The following is a 22550-nucleotide window of genomic DNA, read 5'->3' as shown; positions in this document are numbered from 1 at the left end:
AATGTAAAATAACAAATTTTGCAAATTACAAAAATGACTTTAAAATAGTGCAAGTACACAAAAAAACCTACTCAGTTATAGTAACATGAGTAAATGTAATTCATTACTTTGCACTTGGGGAAGTGAGGAATATTCTGCTGCAACATACAACTTCATCTATAAATGTTACCACATTTTTACAAACCTTTAAGTCTACATATACAAAGTTCTGTGAGGCTGAGATGATGCCAGAGAAAACACATTTGACATGTAACTAATCATAATTGGACATTTCCTCCAGAGGACTCCCAGTTGGCTTTTAACTGCCAGTTTCACTGCCTCTCTCAATTGGTTGACAAGTGAACCAGCTGGATATATCAGCTGGGAGCCTGGACGTGCTGTCTCACTTGAGTTCACAGTGCAGGAGGCATGGCAGGCTGGGGGATCTTCTTCCTTTCTCTGCTCAACTACAAGACGGAGAAGTATGTCATCGCAGAGAACAGGAGAATAGGAATATTGTTCCGACTCTATCAGCTGGCCGTGCTGGGATACATTATAGGGTGAGGTGGTGCGCTGCATGTCCACTGTTACCAACATGGCACAAAGTAGAGAGTGATTCACAGGTTAAAAATAGCGGAGGTTGTTGAAGAGTACTTTGTTGTGTGTGTGTAGTCTGTCGGGCTTGTTCGCTTTGGAAGAAATTTAAAAACAACTGGGGTTTGTGTTTGGTGAATGAATTCATGTGTCAAACTAGTGTTAACAGTGCAGGTTTTGTTACCACACCCCTCAGTGTGTGAGGTCACTCGCATATATGACAAGTAAGAGACTTCGAGTGAAGTGCCATAACACACAGAGAGAGTATGAGGGTTAATACGAGTCGCCCGTTTGACCTCAAGTGTTTATTAAAGCTAAGATGTAAGATGACACACTCTGTGGCTGCTGCAGGGGTGGTTGTAAAAACGAAAGGGGGCCTGCTCATGATCATGTTCTGCTTTTATTTCTATATCACATCGGAGAACTTTGGTTCGTGTGTGTGTGTGTTGTTTTAGTTACCTCTGTAGAACCTTTTGTCATTAGAAACACTACTTTTTTTCAAGGACCAGTAGACCTCATGGAGACCAAAACCCAGTCCTGAAGAAGCTGAATTCGAATTGTGGTTAGGTTAAGATTAGACATTAAGATTAGAGATTAGACAGGCCTTGGTTGGGCTGCACAAAGTAATGGATGCCAACGCAGAGTCCTAACATGGATAGAAGTAGATTAGAATTCATTATTTTTGCACACAGCAATTTGTAGTAGAGAATTTGATCACTTATCTGCACCTGGGGAGCAATGGGCGATTAGGTGCCCTGTCAGCCCTTGACCCATCCTGGGATTTAAACCGGCAGCCCTCCAGTTACAAGCCCAGTTCCTCTCCTCTTGACCGTGAGCTGCACATAAATGTATTGTTAGCAACCTGTGTGTGTGTGTGTGTGGTGTGTGTGGAAACTGTAGTAGTTCCAAAATTAAAGTTATACAGTCATTATAGTTCCAGAGGAGCTGCATGAAATATCCTGCAATGGAGTCCAGGATATATTTACACATTAGCATTACTTCTGTCATCTGCCACATGCTGGTGAACACACTTAACGACAGTTAAAGTGTGTGTGTTCTTGTATGGGTCTCTTTGTGACGCCAAAAAAAACAACAACTTGTATACCACATGGGTCGAAGACATTTTGGCAAAGGGAGGACATTTTGGCTGGTATTCAAGTTCTTTCATCCCTTAAAGGGGCTTTTGTCATATAAATATCTGTATATAATATTATATATTCACTTCAGTACATATATATACAGTATATTTCACTTTATTATTATTATTATTATTATTATTGTTAGTATTAGTATTATTGTTGTTCATATTTTAATGTGTTTATTGTGTTTTTTCAATGGCTGGAGCAACTGTAGCAAATTGAATTTCCCTTAGGGATTAAGAAAGTATTCAGATTCTGATTCTGATCCTGATCCTGATCTCAGGTGGGTGTTTGTGGTGAAGAGAGGCTACCAGGAGAGAGAAGAAGCCATCCAGACCTCAGTCATCACCAAGCTCAAAGGTGTCACACTAACCAACAACTCCGAGACGGGGCTTCACCTCTGGAGCGCAGAGGACTATGTCATACCCCCAAACGTGAGCCTGCTATAACTATATGTCCATGTATACATAAAGACGTGTATACATATAACTATATGTCCATGTATACATAAAGACGCACTCCAGTGTTTTTAAGACGATCCCAACATGCAGAGGACGTGTATTGATGGCAGAGAACTCCCTTATTAGGCTCCTGTCCAGAGAGATTACAAGGCTATTGAGGTTCTGTCTTTGTGGATGGCATCAGCCTCAGCGTCTGACTAAACAGATTTAACGTTATTGGACTTCTCAGGAAGTGTTATTTATTTAACCTTTTGCTGCATGACCTTTTTTTGTTTGCAGGGCGAGCAGGTGTTTTTCATCGTGACAAATTATGTCGAGACACCCAATCAGAGACTGGGGGTCTGCGCTGAGGTGAGGAATTCTTTTAGTTTTTTTTTTATCCTAATATTTAAATAATTGTAGATTACATTCGTAACACATTTCATGACCACAGTTCATTTTCATATCCTTCAGAGTTACAAGGTGCCAAGTGGACGATGTCTAAGTGATGATGACTGTGTTGAAGGGGAGATTGTAACAGCCGGCCATGGTGAGGACCATGTTCTGTTTCATGTTCCATCTGCCATTCATCCAATTCTGTTTTTCTTTTTAAGTCATATGTATGATCTTTGATTTAACCTCCTCTAACATCATGGTTCTCAAACTGTGGTACGTGTACCACTGGTGGCACACATGCTTCCTCTGGTGGCTGCAGGAATATGAGAAATAAACGGTTATATTGTAGAAAATGAAAGAAATAACAAAAATTACAATAGATTAAATAATAATTAGAGTGACCTTATCTCTCGCTCCATCTTAACCCTCTTATGACATCATGATAATCGGGCTGTCTGGGTTCATTTTGATTTTATGGCTGCAGAATATTAAAAAAAAAATTCAAATGTTGAATCTCAACTGTGATTGGTCGTTCCGTGGAAGTCCTGAGGGGCTCCCGTAATGACAGTACATGGACACAAAGCTCTATTTCTCTGCTTTTTCAGATATAACTAGTCAAGGAGTTATGGTAATGAAAAGTATGCATGCCAAATGGTAACAGAATGGTTCATTTAATTTGGTTATACTAATATGTGAAGTAGAGGAGGAGGAGAGAGCGATTTTAACATATTTTAACTGTATTTTAACGTTGGCGATAATGATGTTACTTCGAGATACAACTGCTTTTCCACATTTTAGACTATTTACGTCTCGTACTATCCAGACACATTCCACACGTATCTCAGTTCTGTCTTATTTTGGAATAAACTCTCTTCAAGCTCGACCTTGCCAAGAATCTTCTCTGTCTCCGTCAGGAATCAAGACTGGCGTCTGTTTAAACAGCACCGGGACCTGCGAGATTCACGCCTGGTGTCCAGTAGAATACAGCAGACGCCCCACGTGAGAATCCCTCCTTTTTCTCAGAAGGCTGCTGATGTTGCATTCGCGCTGACTGTGACGCCTCGCAGGGACCATGATGTTTCACGGGTTCTATTTATTGCTTATAGAATCTGTCAGCTCCACTTTTCCCCCCTCTCACACAGCTGCCTGTCTCTATTATTTTTCCCCCAGAGAGCCTTTACTGAGTGAAGCAGAAAACTTCACCGTCTACATCAAGAACTTCATCAGGTTCCCAAAGTTTGAATTCTCCAAGTAAGTGGTGCTGATTGTCGGCGTGTGTGTGTGGATTCAGAGGGTCGTGACATAAATCACCAAGAGGACGGAGGGGATATATGCTCCAGTGACTGCTTTAAATATTTTTAGGGTTCAGAGAGCGTTCTATTTATACCGGGCTGTGCAATGCACTCAGTGAGACAGTGAAACAGTCATCTGAGATGTCCTTGACAGTGGGCCTCGCATTGGACAGGTGTCAGATCAGATAGGGCAAGTCCAGGGAGCTGTGCTGCTCTCTCACTACTCCTCTGCTGTATTCTGTCCCGGAGAGATGTCACTCTTGATTCATCAGTCAAGATCTTATTTGAAGTACACACTATTATGTATCCTCCTCCATCTTGGTGTGCTTTAACTTAATCGGTATTGGCAGCAAATATAAATACCCCCCTTCCCTTAATAAGTGTTACACGAAACATGAATTCTCTTCTCCCACTCTGAGGGTGCAAAGTGTTGTCTCCAGCATGCACGTCTAAGGTTACAGTTAAATCAGAGTGTGTGTTAAGATGGAGCGAGGGGTTTGTAAGGCTGAGCTGCAGCATTGTGAAAGAACCAATAGAAGAAAGAAGACAAAGACATTGAGAGAATTGTCTCCAACAGCTCGGATCCCACTAGATGAATCGATTATTAATCGATTAGTAAATTAATCAACAACTACTTTGATAATCGAGTAATCGGTTTAACGCTTTTTTCGTGATCTAAAACAAGATTCCCGATTGTTTAAGCTTCTTAAATGTGAGTATTTTCTTCATTTCTTTGCTCTGGATAACAAAGAAGTCATTAAAAGTTAATAATTTTGGTTTGTGGACTAAACACGACATATGAGAACATCCTCATTTCCAGGTTTGACGAACACCACTCAACATTTTTTAAGGTTTTCTGATATTTTGTGGACCAAACGATTAGTCGATTAATCGAGAAAACAATCGTTAGTTGCAACCTAGGTCACACATTAAAGGGCAAAAGACACCGTTCCTGTCCCTCGTTGTTCCTGTTTAGTGACCAACAGACACAGCAGCATGACAAATTTGAAGAATGCAGGTATTTCTGTGTCAAAATAAGCAAACTTGTGTGTGGGAAACACAACAGATACCTGGTGAACGCTGTTGTCTTTATCGTTTTGGATACAAAGTAAAGGCAGTTGCTTTGTTCTGTGAACTGAGTTGCCTCTGCCAAAACACAGCTGGTGTCATTTTTCTATCACCATTACAGTATGCAGTCAGTTTGATCATCGTGACAAGAGAAAAGCTGTCTCTTCTCACTGTAACATATCCAAAGATTTTCATCCTTAATCGCAGTTGTATAGCGTTTTAAAAATTCACTTTTACAACTGTCTAATTTAACATTGCAAAACCTTTTGTTCGTGTACAACATCAGTGGTTTTTTTTTTTTTACAAATAAAATAAAAATGTCACTATTTTAACATGCAGTAAATTGTTAATAACTGCCAGATATTGGACATTTTTCTGTCCCTTTAATGGTTAGAGTAAGCAAAAACCAAAGGTCCAGATGGACATTTCGAGGATTAGGTGTTAAAGGGTTACGGCAAAGTACATATAGTACAGTATAAGTGGCTATCCAATAGGTATTTGAGGCACTGATGTCACATCTAATCACATGATTAGTCTATTTAGGTTACGGGTGGGTCAAAATATTGATCTGGTGATATAGCATAGTCCTTCCTTGTGCAATACAACAAATTGATATGCCAGAGTAAATATTATCGCGATATATCGATATACAATTGTCTTGCAATATGTTGATTATCACAGAATCATTGTATCGTGATATTATGGTATCGTGGACCACGTATCGCATCATGAGGTACCCTGTGATTCACATCCCTACTTTAGGCGTCTGCCACCTTTGTATTATATCACATGCGCCCTAGTGAGGGCTGAGCAGTGAGTTCACACAGTCACAAAGCCTATCAGCTCCACATGACTCAGCAGTGTTTTGTTTATGTGCTGCCCACAACATTCTGCGTCAGAGTGACGCATTCCAAGTCATGACTGAACGAGGATGGAGCACTAGTAAGACAGCTGCAGACAGTTGCTTTACAGACTGTCAAGCCCTTCGAGGTGAACTGTGTTTGTGATACAGTGGCTATATACATTTAACACAGATCATTTAGGCTGAGGATGTCCATATAAGGAGTTGTGTATTATTCCCACTGCAATTTACCAAGGGTGCACCTGTAGTACAGATCCGTGCCACGTGAGCATTAAGGATTAAATGACATATTGATTACTGTGTATCAAAACTAAAGCTATAGCTAGGCTTCTTCACTCCAACTTTTCTGCCACTAATGTGGTGGCTTATGGTCATTTACTTTTCATGAACACAACTGATCAATATGTCAAAAAGCTGGATATTGAATATCAATGTGCCCTCCTTTATAGAAAATCACATTCATCACTGTGTTCTGTAAGCCAAAGTTTAATGCCTGTCTTCGTACGTCAGAAGACTGTCACCTCCCATATACAAAAAAACTGCTCCTCTTGGTTCGTAATCAAACGCACTGTGCTCTTTGTTTAAAGTACTTGTACTCGTTTAAAGTAAGAACAATCTGGGTTTAGGAAGTGGAACATTCACTATGGCAACGTGCATAAACTCAAAGATGCATGTCGTCCAATTTCAAAGTATAGAAATATGCTGTTTGTGTGATATACGGTTGATGTTCTGTCACTGTACTTCTGTTTATAATTGTGCACGAATTTAGTTGCACATTACAATTTAAATGTATATATTTGGTTATACACGGTTCACTTATTTTTGGTTAAATTACTTTTTCTAATACTATTCCAATGCTGAATATTAATATATAACTTTACAATACGTTTTTACACTGTATATTGGTACTTATTTATTCCAATTCTTTTATATTTGACAGAGGTGTAAATATTTTATTGTATATAATCTCTATTTGTTTGATTAATAATTCATATTTTCAGTTAACATCGTGCTATATGTATGTTAGCTTCACAGATGGCTTTTCTGTTCTTGGTTGGAGTAGCTGTAACAAAAGCAATTTTTCTGATTCTGAAAGACATTTTTTCACATCTTGTCCTCTTAGGTCAAACGTCCTTGAAACTTCAGATGACAGCTACCTGAAGAGGTGCTCATACGACACAGAGAAACATCCTTACTGTCCTATCTTCCGCCTGGGAGACGTAGTCAGCTGGACTGGACATGACTTTCAGGACATGGCTGTTAAGGTACAACAATGTGTGTGTCTGCGTTAATGATTTCACTGAATGGATAAACAAAGATGAAGGTGAAGGAAAAATAAATATTAAATGTTATAGGATGCAGAAATGCAATATTACAACTACACCAAAGAAGAATCATTTCACCTCCTGAGATAATAAGCCACAATAAAACTTTGGCCTCATGTGTCAAAATAATAAGGGACCGGAAAAAAAAAAATTATTGACACAAATGATGTATAATCCTATATCAGATGATAAGGATTATAAAATGCTGTTAGAAGTGGAGAAAGACAAACTGTTCTGCAACCTCATACTCACAAACATTTATCACCCGTCTCTCTTTCTCTCTCAGTGCTTCTTCTTAATATGCCATAACAAACAAATGCCATTTATGGGGATGCTGTTCTGTGGTGGCGCTGCAGTGTCTCACATGTTTTATGCCCTTTAAACATCTTGTATGATCTACTAGTTTGAAAAATGCTTGTGAAGTCCAGAAAGATAATATCTGAAAAACAATAAAACCAGTCAAATAACATTTTGTAATTTACTGAACATTATGAAGTGTATTCAGCTGTATTTAAATGAATCCCATCTGGACAACATTGTTGTCATATTAACAGTGCAGTGCAGTGCAGTGTCTTTTGATGTTTGATGTTGCAATATTATGGCAGTTTTAACCTTTTAACGCAGTGCGTATAGCAGACGACACGTTTGTGCATTTTGAATTACCATAGTTACGTGATGGTTTGTGCTATCAGGAAAAAAATAGTTTTTGAAAAGCTGAGAAGTCATAGTCAACATGGTGGTTATTACAATAATTTCACTTGCACCGCCACAGGAAGCCAGCAAGAGAGGAGAGAGTTGGAAAAACGCCGGTACATAGTTTTGCATTTTTTGGCCTGTTTTTGGACATTGAGACCTAGACTCAAACAAATGTTATTTGAAATATGTTATACTGTTCAAATTTAAGTAAAATCTGGTGTTCGTGTACAACTACAATGTTATTTCTAAATAAAAGTATAAATAATCACCAGATACTGAAAGTTATTCTGCAAAAAAGCGCAAAAGCACTTATTAATAGGACATTTTCTGCATTTTCTGGTCCTTTCAACCCCTTTCAGCCGAAGGTGCCTCAATTGGGGGAGCTGAGATACAAGGATACTTTGATATTAAATATCAAACTTTGTATGGAACCGCTGCGTCAACGCACTCGCCGCATTTCTGGCGAGTCCGACACTTTTTCCAAAGCATTATGGAGACACAAGCCAACGAATAAAGACAACAGAAATCGGTTTGCCTAACGACAACTGTAAAATTGCTCTTACCTCTGATGTTTACACGTGAAAAGTTGATTATTCAGTCAAAACAAAACGGACTTCCTGTGTAACACTCAAAACAGTCCGGGTGGTACAAAGGCAGCAGCAATTAGTGTTAGATCCGGGCGTTTTGCTGCTTCTCATTGGTTAACAAAGCTGTCAATCAAATTTTCGACATAAGGGCCCTTCTATTGGCTGTAAGAAAGCCAATGAGATGTCGATCATACAGGCCAGCAAAGAGACACACAGCTCAATTGCGCCATCTGGTGTTTGTTTTTGGAATGGAATATACATAGAATCCTGCACTCAAATCCATAAACGGTTTTATTGAACACTAATAATAATAATAATAAAAGTGAAAACAAGTAGTTTAATACATGAGAAAATACAAGTGGCTCAGATGTTGCCAAAATGTGCCAAATGAGACCTCGCCTGTACTTTCTGTACTAAAACCTTTCTAATTTTGTTTTGCTTCACTTGATCAAAGTCAGAATTTGCAGAGATGATGTTCACATGTTGATTGAAGTTTAGAGCTGCAGTGCAGTGTTCCATTTACTATGATACCCAAAGTATTCAAATAGAACTTGTGGGTGTGCAATTTTCAAGCAGAGACCTACAAAATAGGCTTAGGGCTTAAGCAAAAAAAAAAAGTCCAGACTCTTTAGAAAACATATACATTTATTTATTATGTTTGGTTTTGTTATATATAAGTGATGCATTTCATTCATTGGTATAGTTATTATTTCTCTGAAAAGTGTCTTTTATCCTTTAGGGTGGGTCTGTGGGTGTCCTCATTGAGTGGAACTGTAACCTGGATAAGGACTCTTCACAGTGTAACCCACAGTACAGCTTCACTCGCTTAGACATGAACATGAACAACTCCGTCACATCAGGATACAACTTCAGGTACGTCCACTCACGCCGCCGCCTGTCTCACCTGTCTCGTTTTCATCTTTTACTCATAAACCCATTGTTTTCCTCTGTGACTCCAGATATGCCAGGTACTACAAGGATCAAAACGGTGAAACCTATCGCACTTTGTACAAAGTGTATGGAATTCGCTTCGATATAATGATAAATGGCCAGGTACTGCGGTGATCTGAACACTTTGTTTCCAGGTTAAGTATGTGATTCCGGCTATAGACTTGCAGTGAACGTCTGTTATTGTTTTGCAGGCTGGAAAATTCAATATTGTTCCCACAATAATTGCCATAGGTTCTGGTCTTGCTCTGCTGGGTGCAGTGAGTAATTTACTGAAATACTATGTTCATGTTAAGAGGATAAAAGGTGTGTGATTACATCAGTGACTTAAAGCTGCAGTAGGCAGGATTGATAGAAAGACGGATGATTGCTGAGTTTTATCTATAGGTAGCTAAAATACTTTTACAGTGTTTTGTTCTGACCTCTTTTTATCACATAAAAACATGGATAAATGAGTAGAGGCAATCTCTCTATCTCTGAAACACATTGGCAGATGTTTTATTGTGCTTAGTGTCAGACTTTCATTTAGATTTTTTGTTTTTTTTGGAAAACTGCTGGAGTTGCAGTCTTTCTTCAAAAGGAACCTGTAAGCAGAGTAGTTGGACTGAAATACACCAGACTCTGTTAAATATTGAGATTTTAGACGTTTCCTTGTTAAATGTTGGAGATTAACAATAACATTTTGAGGATTTTTAAGTTTATGTTAATTGATCTACAGTTCGGCATTGTTTGCTTTGATTCTTGTGTCGCATGCCGCGCTCATGCCTCTTCCTTTGACGGCACTCTGATCAGTGGCCAGCAGTCTGACGATGTCGTGCATAGTATCGGCTCAACACGTTTGGAATCTCGCCAGAGCAGGTACTAAAAAAAGTACCAGGTACTAGGTACTATCACTGATGGAAAGTAAGTAAGCAAAGTAACTGTGTAGTGGAAAAGTGGCAAAAGTCTCCCATGATAAGTAAGAATTTGCAATAGATTGAAACGCCCCCAAAATCCTGCTTACTGTACCTTTAAGTTTGAAAAATGTTATATCATAGCATCATTAGAGGATGATCAGTGATAAAAGGGCTCAGCAGTGGAAACTGAAAATCCATGTATTTTGTCTTCTTCCAGGGAGCCTTTGCATGTGATATGATATTACTGTACATGATGAACACAAGCTCCTTCTACCGAGAGAGGAAATTTGAAATCATCAATTTCAAGTATGACACACTTAATTATTCATGCTTTTATTTAAAAAAATATATATATCAACATCACATTTGCTGCCACAACTTTCTCTTATTGTATGTACCAGGAATGAAAGGACCAAAAACAAGGACAGCAAGGCTGGAACCCGGGAGAGGAAATCCAGGAAAGCAGGTGCAGAGAAAGGGGCCGGCAACTCGGTCAAAATATCAGAGGAACGTGAAGATGTGGAGGGATCTCATCCCACTGCAGAGGACAAACGGGGTCCCACCATTCCACGCAACACAGGACAGCGATACCCTTCCCTTCTCTCCCCTCACGCTGCAGAGTCAAGGCATCATATCACTTTCTCACCACACAGTTAAACACGTGGACAGAGGAGGACAAACCACCTGCAGTGTTCCTGTTTATGCTGCAGGTGGTTAAACTGAAGAAAAGCAAACAAAACAAAAAAAAACTCAGATGAATCTCATCTACTGGCATGCTGACAAGTTTAGGAGATGCTTGGCTTGACTGGAAACGGGGTGGGTCAATGAAATGTCAGTGTTCTGCTTGGTGCAAATGGGTCAGGACACTCATTTAAGATAAACAGATTTCAGGTGGAGATCAGGAACCAAAGGTTTAAAGTTAGGTTTAAAAAAGGGCCATAATTGATAATATGACAAACTACCAAATACAGTATATCCCAATTCAAATGGAAAGAAATAATGTACTTTGGACTTAAGCATCCATCTATTTACACATCACATCCTGCCTGCAGGCACACACGGTTGGTGTAGTGGTTAGCACTTTTGGCTTTGCAGCAAGAAGACTTGGGTTTGAAACCTGGTTGGAACAAGGGCTGCTCTGCATGGAGTTTGCATGTTCTCCCCGTGTGCGTGCGTGGGTTTCCTCCCACTGTCCAAAAACATGCAGATCTGGGGATTAGGTGAATTAGACACTCTATTGGACTGTATGTGTGAGTGGATGAGTGGTTTCTATGTGGCCCTGTGATGGACTGGTGATCTGTCCAGGGTGTACCGCACCTATCGCCCTACATCAGCTGAGATTGACACTCATGTGGAGGATAAAGCAGTAGCAAATGGGTGGATGGATCCTGCCTGCATGGGTAATGCACACTGCTTGGCCCCAAGAAAGTCTCAGTTGGACATTTACCTTAGATGCATTTGTCATGGTATTGCTTCGAAAAGCTTAGATCGAGCACTGATGGGAGAACTTGACGACTCATGCTACCTGAGCCATTCTTCCTCAATTTGAGCCTGATGAATTTTGGCAATGTAATTTTTTATTGTGCCCCAAAATAAACTGGTTGTTATATATACTGCAGTATAATTATGGTTAATCAGCTTACTATTTTTTTGGGGGAGGCACATAACGTTGCTGAACATCAGGCCTGACCTGCTGAAGCAACCCCAGATCATAACACTGCCCCCCACAGGCTTGTATAGAAGCCACTAAGGGCTATATTGGGAGTATGTTACTTTTTTGGACCTGGCAAAGGTCTTAGTTCTTACCATTGTCACTCTAGTCATTAAAATTACAGCAGGAAATAACTGGTCATAATTAGGCCTACAATTAACAATTATTTGAATAATAGATTAATCTGTTATTTTCTCGCTTAATGTGAGAAAATGTCAAAAAATATTCTCGGTGTTTCTCAAATCTTACTCTGTCCACAAACAAAAATGATTCAGTTTTAAGAATTTCTTTGTTATATGGAGCAAAATACCAGCAAATATTCACTTTTAAGAAGCAAACAAATCTGAAAGCTTGTTATAATTATTGAAAAAGCCCACAAAATGATTAATAAAATAGTTGGCGATTAATTTAGTCGATTCATTAATCGTTGCAGCCCTAGTCATAATAGTCAAAAGTTGTCATGTTATTTTACACCAGGTACCCCCTTAAGTCAGTGTTAGAGAAATGATTATGTAAGAAATTGTTCAAACTATTTCAATGCACTCTATGTAAAAATGTCTATTGTCTTAATCGTTAAAAGGACGTGGCATGTAACTGTGTTTCAACAGACGTGATCATTCTGTTAATCACTGCTCATGCAATGTTTCCTGATGTGCCGTTTGTGACTTGTGCCGATTACCTGACGTCGTGTTGTGTTGTGACACAATTGTCTTCACAACCTTGTTCTCTTATGAAGCTGACAGACGATTGTGTCATGTGACATCGGTCTTCACTGGTGATGTGCTGATTGTTAGTGAATGGACATTGAAATGCAAAGACTCCTGTTCCTGTTTGTATTTATTGAATATTCTTTATTGTTGGAAACAAATGTATTTGTCATGTTTCATTTCATTTAGTGATACTGCCTAACAAATCTATACAAGCAACTTGTACAGAGGCATTAATTCAAATCAGTTATCACATTTATAATTCTATAATCTGACCTCAGTATTGTACATGAAAAGTAAAGCAAAACAGTGTTAAAGTGTTATCCGGTAAGATCCGTTACACAACAACCTACATTTTAATAACCATGGCTTTTACTGTGGAGTGGATGACTCTGTGTATAGAGTAGAAACAATAGTTTTCTGTAGGTTCACAGTTACAGATTAGCATGAAGAAAAGTGAGATTGTTTATCCTGCATATCCTACAGTAGATCAACAGACCTTCACAAATGCCTAATCTACAAACAGCAGGACAGACAATTTTAAATGTTTAGGATTAGACAGAAATAAGTCAGGGTTATTCATGTTAAATCACTTTAGTATACATGCACCATTCCATAAAGGAAAGTCCAGAACAGGACGTAGGTAAAAAGACCTCCGACGAGGCCTCCGGTGAAGAGCAGCCTCCGCGATTTGAAGCATTTGTTCCACCGCCGTCCTGCCTTCAGAATGAGCAGCAGAGAGAGGAGAAATGAGGCGAGGAAATAAAAAATGAAGCCATAGAGTCCTGTCAGCCCCAGGATGCCAGCTGTTGCTCCAGACAGAGCAGACACAGAGGTGCGGCAGTAGTCCAGCACGGCAGCGTTGCCCCTCACAGCCACTTCACTGATGAAATGTGGTCCCTCTCGCTTGGCGACGACTCCTGCCATGTTGGCTCTGGTCTGCGATCACAGAAAGATTCTGTTGCTACTGTAACAGGATAGATCAGGCATGACTGTAAGTACAACAGCAGTCACTACTGTACAGTTACAACACAATTGCACTTGACTTACTTTCATTTTACGCTGTTCTACCCCACATTTTGATAGGTTAAATGTTCAATAAATACTATGGAGAGCAGTTCATTAAAAGGGAAAACACAAACATAACTCTAATAGAGTACTATAGATTAAATTACGCATAAGAAATTTAAGAGTAAAACAAACCACAGTCACTATATTAGCAACAATTAATCCAATGTCATGACATGTCACCTACAGGGGCCTGGGACTGTTTTCTTATTATCTTTCTATCTAACACACTTAATCTGGCATCTTATGTGAACAGCCACAATAGAAATTCACATTCAAAACGTCATACAGTAAAATGCAACAAGTACTGCAATATATTACAAAATAATAATAAATAAATGTTAATAAAAATATATATAACACAACAGATGAAGTTGAGTCACAAAAATTAGAGGACTCTGGCTGGCTGTTCCAGGGACAAGGACCATGAGCACATTCAATTCAAATACTGCAGATGGTGAGACAAGGGTGCTTACTTGTAAAACGTTTCATATATTGCAAATGCAACATTAATACTTGTGGTTGTTTTAAAGATGTTAATTCGTATTCCACTATAAGCCAACAGTAGCGTTTCTGTATAGGAAAAAAGCTGATTTCTGTTATAGGTTGACAGTCCGATCAATACATGTGCTGCTACACTATGAACACTTAAATACAAACATTTGCTAAATAAAGCTGTCAATGTCCATTGGTAGGTGTTAGCTTAGCTGCTGACCACAATGAAAACATTTCGCTAATAAATAAAAACAAACGCAGCCACACATAACAGACAGAAACACAAACAGCTACAGCACTGTGTCAATGTAGCCTGACTATTAAACTAAAACAAACAGCGCAATGCTGCAGGTAATAATGTGACTGCACATTAGTGCTGACGCTACCCTGCTAGCACCGTTAGCTCCGCTGGAGACTCGCCGACTGGGAATGACAGCTATGCTTACCGGAGATAAACGCGGAGATTCGTCACTTTCTCACAACAAGGTCACAAACACATAATCTGTGCGAGACTCTTCACAAACTGCTGGGTGGATTTTAGGAGATGTCAGCCGGTGTAACGAAGAAACAGCACATTTATTCTCACTCTGACGACAATCCAGAGCAAAAATCGGCCATATTCATCCGCAGTGCATTATGGGAGCAAGGCAAAGAGGATACAACAGCGTGGTGCGTTCCATGTTCGTCAAAGCGTAGGAAATTCAATCTTTATAGTAATAGCGAAGTGATGGTTAACGTGTCACTGAGGCTCTACGTTGCACCGTACTGACATCTATTGTTTCACCTTAATTAGTGAAGCAATAGTATTTACATGTACACAAGACTTAATATGTAGTACAAAAAGTATATAAACAAAGAGATTAATCAAGTGCAACAGGTACACAAAGAAAAAAAGTATGAGATCTAATTAAGAAAACAAAGCAAATATAAATGTGCTTGATTGTAACAGCATCTTTACAGGCAAGTATGTTTAGATAAAGGAATATTAAATCCAAAAATATATACCTAAACAAAAGCTAAAATAAATAAACACAACATAACTTATGTTCACCTCAGTTCCTTAAAGTAATTGGCCATTGTTTACCACGCTTCAATAATCCCAGCAAAAGTTTATGACTATTTAACAAATTAATGAAATACATACATGTATATAATATTTTGACAAATGTATCACTCTTTTTTCTATCTTTTGCAAGAGGTCAATGTTACAAACGTTACAATATTTAGACTCCCAAAAACTACTGTTGTCTTTAATCGTTCCCTCAAGCATTTTCGATAACAATGACAAAAAGTAAACTTCCGATTTCCTTCTGCTCGTGAACGCAGCAGAGTCGACTTTGCCTTCTTGTGATGATGTCGTCCAGCTAAGAGCAGAGTGAACAGAGCAGAGCAAAGCAGTCAAATCTGCTGCAACATGTCGACTTATATTCTGGGTGTGGACGTGGGAACCACGTCGGTGAAGGCAATTTTGTTAGACAGTGACTCCAGAGTAGTGGTTGCCACTCACGCTTTGTCAACTGACTCTGACACCATTGACAACAGTGGGACGAAGGTGAGTTGAGGCGTTCACGCCCCGAACAGCTATATTACTCTGTGAATATGAACTCTGTGAACTATATGGCTGTGTGTGTGTTTCTGTTGTGGCGCAGGCTAAAGAGCAGGACACAGGTTTGATAATTGACGCACTGAATCGCTGCGTCGCTTCGCTCCCCAGAGACAAATTGCAGCGTGTCCTCAGCATCGGTGTGTGTGGACAGATGCACGGAGTCTTACTGTGGAAAGCACAGAGTGAGTGGCGAGAGAAGTTAATGCGCGCGCTGTGACATTTCAAAACTGTGTGTTGTAAATGTAGGAAACAACGGCTGTGAGGGGTTTGAGGAACTAAGACACCATCTTCATTCATGAATTCATATGTATTTACCGTGACCCTGATGTGCAAATCACTAGTTAATGTTGTGCGTTTTCTTATTTGTGTTGTGTACGGTGGCCCTGAAGTGCAATTCACCCACACAATTTGTGTTGATAATTTGCACTTCAGGGCCACCGTACACAACAAACACAACATTAACTGACACAAACTTATAGCTTATTATTATTACTATAATAATAACAATAATATCTCGTCATAAAGCTGGAAACAGGCTGTTTCATTGTAATTACTATAAGATACTCAAATAAAATAAAATATCTACCCTGAAATCTGTATTTACAAATCTGTATCATCTAAATCTGTATTAGTTTGTTAATGTTCAAGAAAGCATACTTATGAGTCAGACAATGAAACTGCTTATACATATGGTCAAATTCTTGATTTGAATTTAGCTGAATCTTATGTTAAATATCACAAGTATCATATTCTTTGAATAAATCACTCAATGTTGGTACTGCAACAGCCATTGAATCCAGTCAAAGACATCAACGATGCCATATTATGATATGACACCGAGAATCCAAGACAATATCTTGTCTTATGTCACAATATTGATATAGTGTTGATTTATTGTCCAGTCCTAATCCGAGGTATTAAAAAGGTCAAGCGAGGAACAGAAATAAATCTGATGGCACTGACTGGACTCCAAAACAGAGACTAAATGTAGACAACCAAGGTAATATTAAATACATACATGTGTGAATGTTTAGGTAATTCTCACTACAGCTTTAGAACAATTTTAGAATGTAATAGAAATTTGTTATCAGAGTGCCGAGTAGAAATCACACATTGGAACAACGCAAATTGCAAATGCTGCAATTTAATCTCTATAATTGATTACTCTATGCCAAATAACATAAGTATATTAACTCTCTTCACCTGGGTACCTGGTGGGGGGTTCAAACCGGCAACCCTTCTGACTCTTATACCCCTTGCAGGTTGTGACTGGTCCAGTGGAGACTTCTTCACCACCAGAGACACCAGTCAGCTGATCACCTGGCAGGATGGACGCTGCAGCAGTGACTTCCTGACGTCTCTTCCAAAACCAGACTCACATCTCAGTGTTGCCACAGGCTTTGGCTGCGCGACAATCTTCTGGTACATGAAGCACAGGTCAGGACCAAAATAAAAAGCCATCCCATGTGGAAGTATAGTTGCACCACAATATGTTAAATGTGGTGAATTTCATTGTAGTGATAATCATGATGGGAGAAAATTGTAAAACTCCTGTATGTGAGTGACTTTTAAAAGAGTCTGTATCTTTCCAGTTATTCCAGGACCTGCTGATTTATTATGATCTTATTGGGGATTCTTGTTTTTGACTTTAAATTGTTCACAATAACAATGTGTTAAGAATTTATTAAAAAAAAAAAAAAAAAAATACTATGTGAAAATGGGGCTGATGTTACCACAGGAGATATCATCAAAATATTATGTTTACATTGTAATATTTACAATGGAACACATAAGGATGAGAACTTAAAGGCACTATCTGTTTCAAACGTGTACGTTTGACATTTTTCAAACTGGCATCAAACATAGAATAATTTAAATGCACATTTTGCAATTTTCTTAGTGCATTGTTGAAAATTGTGACATGGATTTAGACTCATTAAGACTCATTATTTACCCCCACATGAAAGTATGTATTTCAAAATGACCAGAATAGTATGGAAGCGTATTACATTGACCAGAAATAATTTTTATTTTAGGTCAAATAAATTTATGAGATTTTTTTTTGTTTGCTCCTCAAAGCATCCAGCAGAAGCTGGTTGCAATACGCTTCCGTAGTGTCACAACGAAGCCAGCCTGTAAGCATTTCAAGTGCATCATTTTACACCCATGAAGCATGCCGAATTTACTCAAACGATCATGAAGAAACTTTGCAATCTCCAGCAGATCTGAGTGTCCTAAGGGCCCTGTGCAAAGTCAACAAACTAATAACAATTCCATCAATATTACTTAAAGACAGGAGAATCTCCCAATGTCTCAAATCCAAAGCAAAGCAAAACTGGATTAAACGGAACAAGTGGGACATCTTTGCTTTCAATGCAGCGATCAAGACGGGAAACTTCCCCGCCATCTCATGCACTCATAAAAACTGATCCCCCACAAAAAATCTTGTTTAAACAGAGCCTTTTTAGAAATTATTTTAGGTGAATACAATACGCTTCTGTAGAGAAGTATCTTTAACTGCAACTATTTTGTTAGGATAATCATGACGGAATATTTTTGTCAAACCAGGCCCGAGTTCCTTGAGGACTTCACGGTCGCAGGTACCATCCAGGACTATGTGGTGTCCGTGCTGTGTGGTCTGGACCGTTGTGTGATGACACCTCAGAACGCAGCCAGCTGGGGTTTCTTCAACACTACCACCAACCAGTGGAACATAGATATGTTTGTAATATGATTAACATTTAATAACACTTTCAGTCCTGTGCTAAAACAGTGAGAGCATCTTCTTAGTCAGATACTAAAAGCATGAAAACTGTACTTAACAGTGTCACAGAGTTGTTTTGCGTAACAACATAACACGCCCCTCCATGTGTGCATGCTCTAGTCTGAAGGCTGCCGGCTTCCCTTTGACCCTGCTTCCTCACTGTGTGCCATCTGGTGACTTGGTTGGACAGACGTGCTTTGACTGGCATGGCATTCCTGCTGGTACGCCAGTAGGGGCCGCCCTGGGAGACTTTCAGTGCTCTGTCTACTCCTGCATGAGTGCACGGACAGATGCAGGTGAAACAGGAAGTCCAGTCTTTCACCTGTAAGGCCCGGGATCACACTTAATGCATGGAATGCATCATGTGCACATATTTTATTTCACTTAAATCAACTACAACTAATATACAGCCTTTAATCTGTCGGTTGACTGTAGTTGCATTTTTTGTAATAAACCGTGTTGTGTGAGAACAAAAACAGATGCATGATGGGTTAAGTGTAATCCCGCATCGCTCTCTTGCATGTCACATTTGTTGCTGTTCATGTTGTGCCTTATAATCTCATATACTGTCTTTTCCCTATATTCCCAGTTCTTAACATAAGCACCTCTGCACAGCTGACCTTTGCCATGCCAGCTGACTTCAAGCCTCCAGATTCTCCCCAGCCTGACTCCGCCATCTCCTACTTTCCCTACTTTGACTCTGTCTACCTGGCAGTGGCAGCGTCGCTCAACGGAGGGAACGTACTGGCCACTTTTGTGGAGATGCTCATGGCCTGGATGAAAGAGCTCAGTATGTGTGTATATATTTGTCTGCACATGAAACTGAATGGTATTGATATTTAAAAGGTGCCATATTTAGAAATGTATTATATTAAATCATAAATGACCATGTAGGCAGAAAGTAAGGAAACATGTTGAAATACTGAAAACTGAAATACTCACTTATAATTAGGGTTGCAAAATTCCGGGAATTTTCAAAATCGAAGGTTGGGAACTTAAATATAGTTGGTAAAAATTATAAATAATATATTCTAGCATAATCTTGGCTAATACATTCAGATTTGATGCAAATACAGTTGAATATCAACACTAACAACATGCATCTCCTCTAAAGAGATAAAAATGAATGATGAAGTTCCTCAATATTGACTTATATGGCAGCAGTAATCTTTAATTTCTTGACTCTACCAAACTCACTGAACATGATACTTGATACATGATCAGTGGTACCAAACAAATTACATTGGTATTCAGGGGTTTTTCTAGGAAAATTTATCAACGGGGAGCTCAGCATGGTGAGGGAGCGTAGTGACCGAGCGCAGGGTAGGTGCAGAGCTTTTGAATCTTGCGAGAGCAGCTGCAACAAGTAACAACTAAACATCAATCTGACGGTGTATTTACTATGATTGGAATATTTTTGAATTAATAATGACGTATTTGTATCAACACTGTTTCACTCCTCCTCACAGATGCTGAGTTGACCGAGTCATACCTATATGAGAAGCTGATTGTTTCTGCCCTGGAGCAGGAAACCAGTGATCTGAGGATAAGTCCCACCATTCTGGGAGAAAGACACAACCCTCACTGCCTCGGTCAGGTGACCAACATCTCCGCTTCTAATCTCGCTCTTGGTCATGTGACCAGGGCACTGTGTCGTGGAGTCCTGGACAATGTCACCTCAATGTTGCCCGTGGAGCGTCTACAGCAGGCAGGGGTCAGCAGGATCGTTGGCAGCGGGAGTGCACTCGCTCGCAATGAGGTGCTAAGGCAGGAAGTGGAGAAGGTGTTTCCTCAGCCGGTGGTTTACAGAAAGAATGCAGACTCTGCCACCGGCGCGGCCATGGTCCTCTGTAATCGACCTTGAATGACTCTTGTAATTGACAGGAGAATCCCTATGTGTTTACACGATTACCTGATGATTTTGCACATTTCAGTTTGGACAAAGAAAGAAACAGAAATAGTGCAACAAATTGTGATCTGGGAGGATGCAATGTTTTCCCAGAGCAAGGTTCAAAAACCTAGAGCAGTTCAACATGTGCTGTTAGGTTGGCTAATGATTAACACTTGCTGAATGCAATTTAACTTTTAAATAATCCCTGTTCGATTTAAACCGTTGTGAAATGAGTTGACTTAATGCTGATTAAACCCATCAGCTCCACACGACTCTCTCTGTGTTTCTCATTATCCAATCCAACTTTATTTGTAAAGCACAGCCACAGTGGACCAAAGTGCTGTAAACAACTAAAAAAAATTATTAAAAGACATAAGTAAAAGCAACAGCCATTCAATTAAAACACAACAAAAGCATAAATAAATAAAAACTGAAATAGTGTCAAAGGCCATTTACAGTTTTACACTCTGTGCATAGTGAAGCCGATACCAAGTATCCCATCCGTGCTTATCCCTAGTGGTTATTAGCACTGGTGCCTCACAGCAAGAATTGTCACAGATAACTGAATTTAAGGGAAATGCGTTTCCTCTCAGATTTAATTTGGTCATTGTGTTTTTCTTTCCATCACATTCTCTTGGTACTTGCTCTTTGCTGCACCACTCTCTTCTTAAATGTCTTAGTAGCAGTCTGGAGCTGCTTAATAAGAGCTCAAGTCTACACAGTAGATTGCGGCAGGTCATTGTGTCTGAGAGCCTCTCGTATCGGATTCTTGGGTGGAACATGAACATGCACTTGGGCCTGTATCCGACAGCAAGCTCAGCTTTTATCCTTAAGTCTGTGGCCCAACATCAGTGCCCCTCCATAATCAACATCATAAAGCGGATTTCTATCTGACAGACTCATTTATTGTACAGAAAAGTTAGGTGTCGAGGTGCCTGCCCTGCACACTAGTTGTTACTCCCATAAAAATGTATTGGTGACGTCCTTGATTTATTGTGTCTCATAGAAGAGATTATTACAGCTCATTCACAACTTCATTATTGTGTGCGAGACAAACTAGGCAAGAACCAAAAGCAGGCAGTCACAGGTCAAGTGATTTCAAATCTGCTTAATAAAAGTCTTAAATGCTTAAGCAGCTGGTAAGTGACGTCCCCAGGATTAGTTGCAGCAGGTTAATCCTGGAAGTGGAGAGAATTGACTCAGGATGTGTTTCTCCAGGCAGACATTTCTTATTTAAATTGCTGGCAAACAGGCTGATAAACATTAGCGGGAGACACATATGGCAGTGAGTGGTACACTGATCTGGCAGAGAACAGCAGCAGGAGCAGACGTCGTAAACTGAGTTAATTAGGAGACATCCAGGTGTTCTTGATTGATGATGATGATGAGCAAATGTGAGGAGAGGGAGAGAGAGGGGAAAGGATGGTCAAACACCACAAGTACTCAGCATGTGACTCAGCATACTAAATAATTAATTATTAGGTAATAAGGAATAAATGAAAAGTACATTTCCTGATGACAAAGTAGAGACGGATGGTGTGATACAAAAGTCATGGAGATAAAAATTCATACGTGGTAACTTGTTTATGAACAGCGTGATGCACAGACTAATAATGAGTGGGTTTCCTATTATTATTGGATATACCAAGTGTGTCAGGGACCTATGGTGGCCCTTCACGTGCCAGAAAGGATGTCATTCTACTTTGTTTGCGTACCAAGCTTTAAAAGGCTGTGGCTGTTTTGTCGGTTCACGCCTCTGAAGAAACATAGCGACATAAGATGGCAGCCTCTCACCTAAAATGCATATAAAAAAAGATTATTCTAAAGCAATGAAAACCAAATCATTTTAAATTTTAGATTTTAAAGCAACTTTAGTCTGCAAACATGAGCAGTGTTTTTCTCAGTCCTGGTCCTCATGACTCGTTCGAGACGTTCAGTATGATTGGACGGTGTTTTACAGGTCTCTCTGTTCCACAGCTTCATTTTTATGACAATGCATTAATTACTTGGTTACAAATCGGGATGTGAAGAGAATTTTAAGCAGTACAGTAAAAAATGCTCCAGAAAATGATCTACCACCCTACTT

General features: G+C 39.5%; 3 protein-coding genes across 3 annotated transcripts; 2 read left to right on the top strand and 1 right to left on the bottom strand.

The window, feature by feature from the left end:
* The first annotated feature begins 408 nt into the window (after positions 1–408).
* p2rx5 (purinergic receptor P2X, ligand-gated ion channel, 5) lies at positions 409–11180 on the top strand. Its single transcript, XM_044042006.1, has 12 exons — positions 409–539; positions 1996–2146; positions 2453–2524; positions 2627–2702; positions 3463–3547; positions 3719–3799; positions 6894–7035; positions 9118–9251; positions 9338–9431; positions 9521–9586; positions 10440–10528; positions 10624–11180. The coding sequence occupies exons 1-12, from the start codon at positions 409–411 to the stop codon at positions 10877–10879; spliced, it is 1377 nt and encodes a 458-aa protein (XP_043897941.1). The 3' UTR covers positions 10880–11180.
* A 1588-nt stretch (positions 11181–12768) lies between these two features.
* On the bottom strand, positions 12769–13607 carry emc6 (ER membrane protein complex subunit 6). Its single transcript, XM_044042009.1, has one exon. It carries the CDS (start codon positions 13565–13567, stop codon positions 13235–13237), a length of 333 nt encoding a protein of 110 aa, XP_043897944.1. The 5' UTR covers positions 13568–13607; the 3' UTR covers positions 12769–13234.
* Positions 13608–15532: 1925 nt separating this feature from the next.
* shpk (sedoheptulokinase) lies at positions 15533–21063 on the top strand. The gene is made up of 7 exons (XM_044041282.1): positions 15533–15755; positions 15853–15991; positions 17072–17246; positions 18378–18530; positions 18694–18869; positions 19163–19363; positions 20043–21063. The coding sequence occupies exons 1-7, from the start codon at positions 15618–15620 to the stop codon at positions 20435–20437; spliced, it is 1377 nt and encodes a 458-aa protein (XP_043897217.1). The 5' UTR covers positions 15533–15617; the 3' UTR covers positions 20438–21063.
* Positions 21064–22550: the final 1487 nt, after the last annotated feature.

The sequence above is a fragment of the Solea senegalensis genome, linkage group LG13 (assembly GCF_019176455.1).
Source record: "Solea senegalensis isolate Sse05_10M linkage group LG13, IFAPA_SoseM_1, whole genome shotgun sequence".
Lineage (NCBI taxonomy): Eukaryota > Metazoa > Chordata > Actinopteri > Pleuronectiformes > Soleidae > Solea > Solea senegalensis.
This window is presented reverse-complemented; position numbering and strand designations above follow the sequence as displayed.

Excerpts from the sequence above, each read along its gene's own strand:
- p2rx5 (XM_044042006.1), top strand. The coding sequence starts at position 409 with ATGGCAGGCTGGGGGATCTTCTTCCTTTCTCTGCTCAACTACAAGACG. Across the intron at positions 9,252-9,337 it reads ACATCAGGATACAACTTCAG|ATATGCCAGGTACTACAAGG; the intron begins GTACGTCCACTC and ends CTGTGACTCCAG. Across the intron at positions 9,587-10,439 it reads GTCTTGCTCTGCTGGGTGCA|GGAGCCTTTGCATGTGATAT; the intron begins GTGAGTAATTTA and ends GTCTTCTTCCAG.
- emc6 (XM_044042009.1), bottom strand. The coding sequence starts at position 13,567 with ATGGCAGGAGTCGTCGCCAAGCGAGAGGGACCACATTTCATCAGTGAA.
- shpk (XM_044041282.1), top strand. The coding sequence starts at position 15,618 with ATGTCGACTTATATTCTGGGTGTGGACGTGGGAACCACGTCGGTGAAG. Across the intron at positions 15,756-15,852 it reads TTGACAACAGTGGGACGAAG|GCTAAAGAGCAGGACACAGG; the intron begins GTGAGTTGAGGC and ends GTTGTGGCGCAG. Across the intron at positions 18,870-19,162 it reads GAGTGCACGGACAGATGCAG|TTCTTAACATAAGCACCTCT; the intron begins GTGAAACAGGAA and ends CTATATTCCCAG.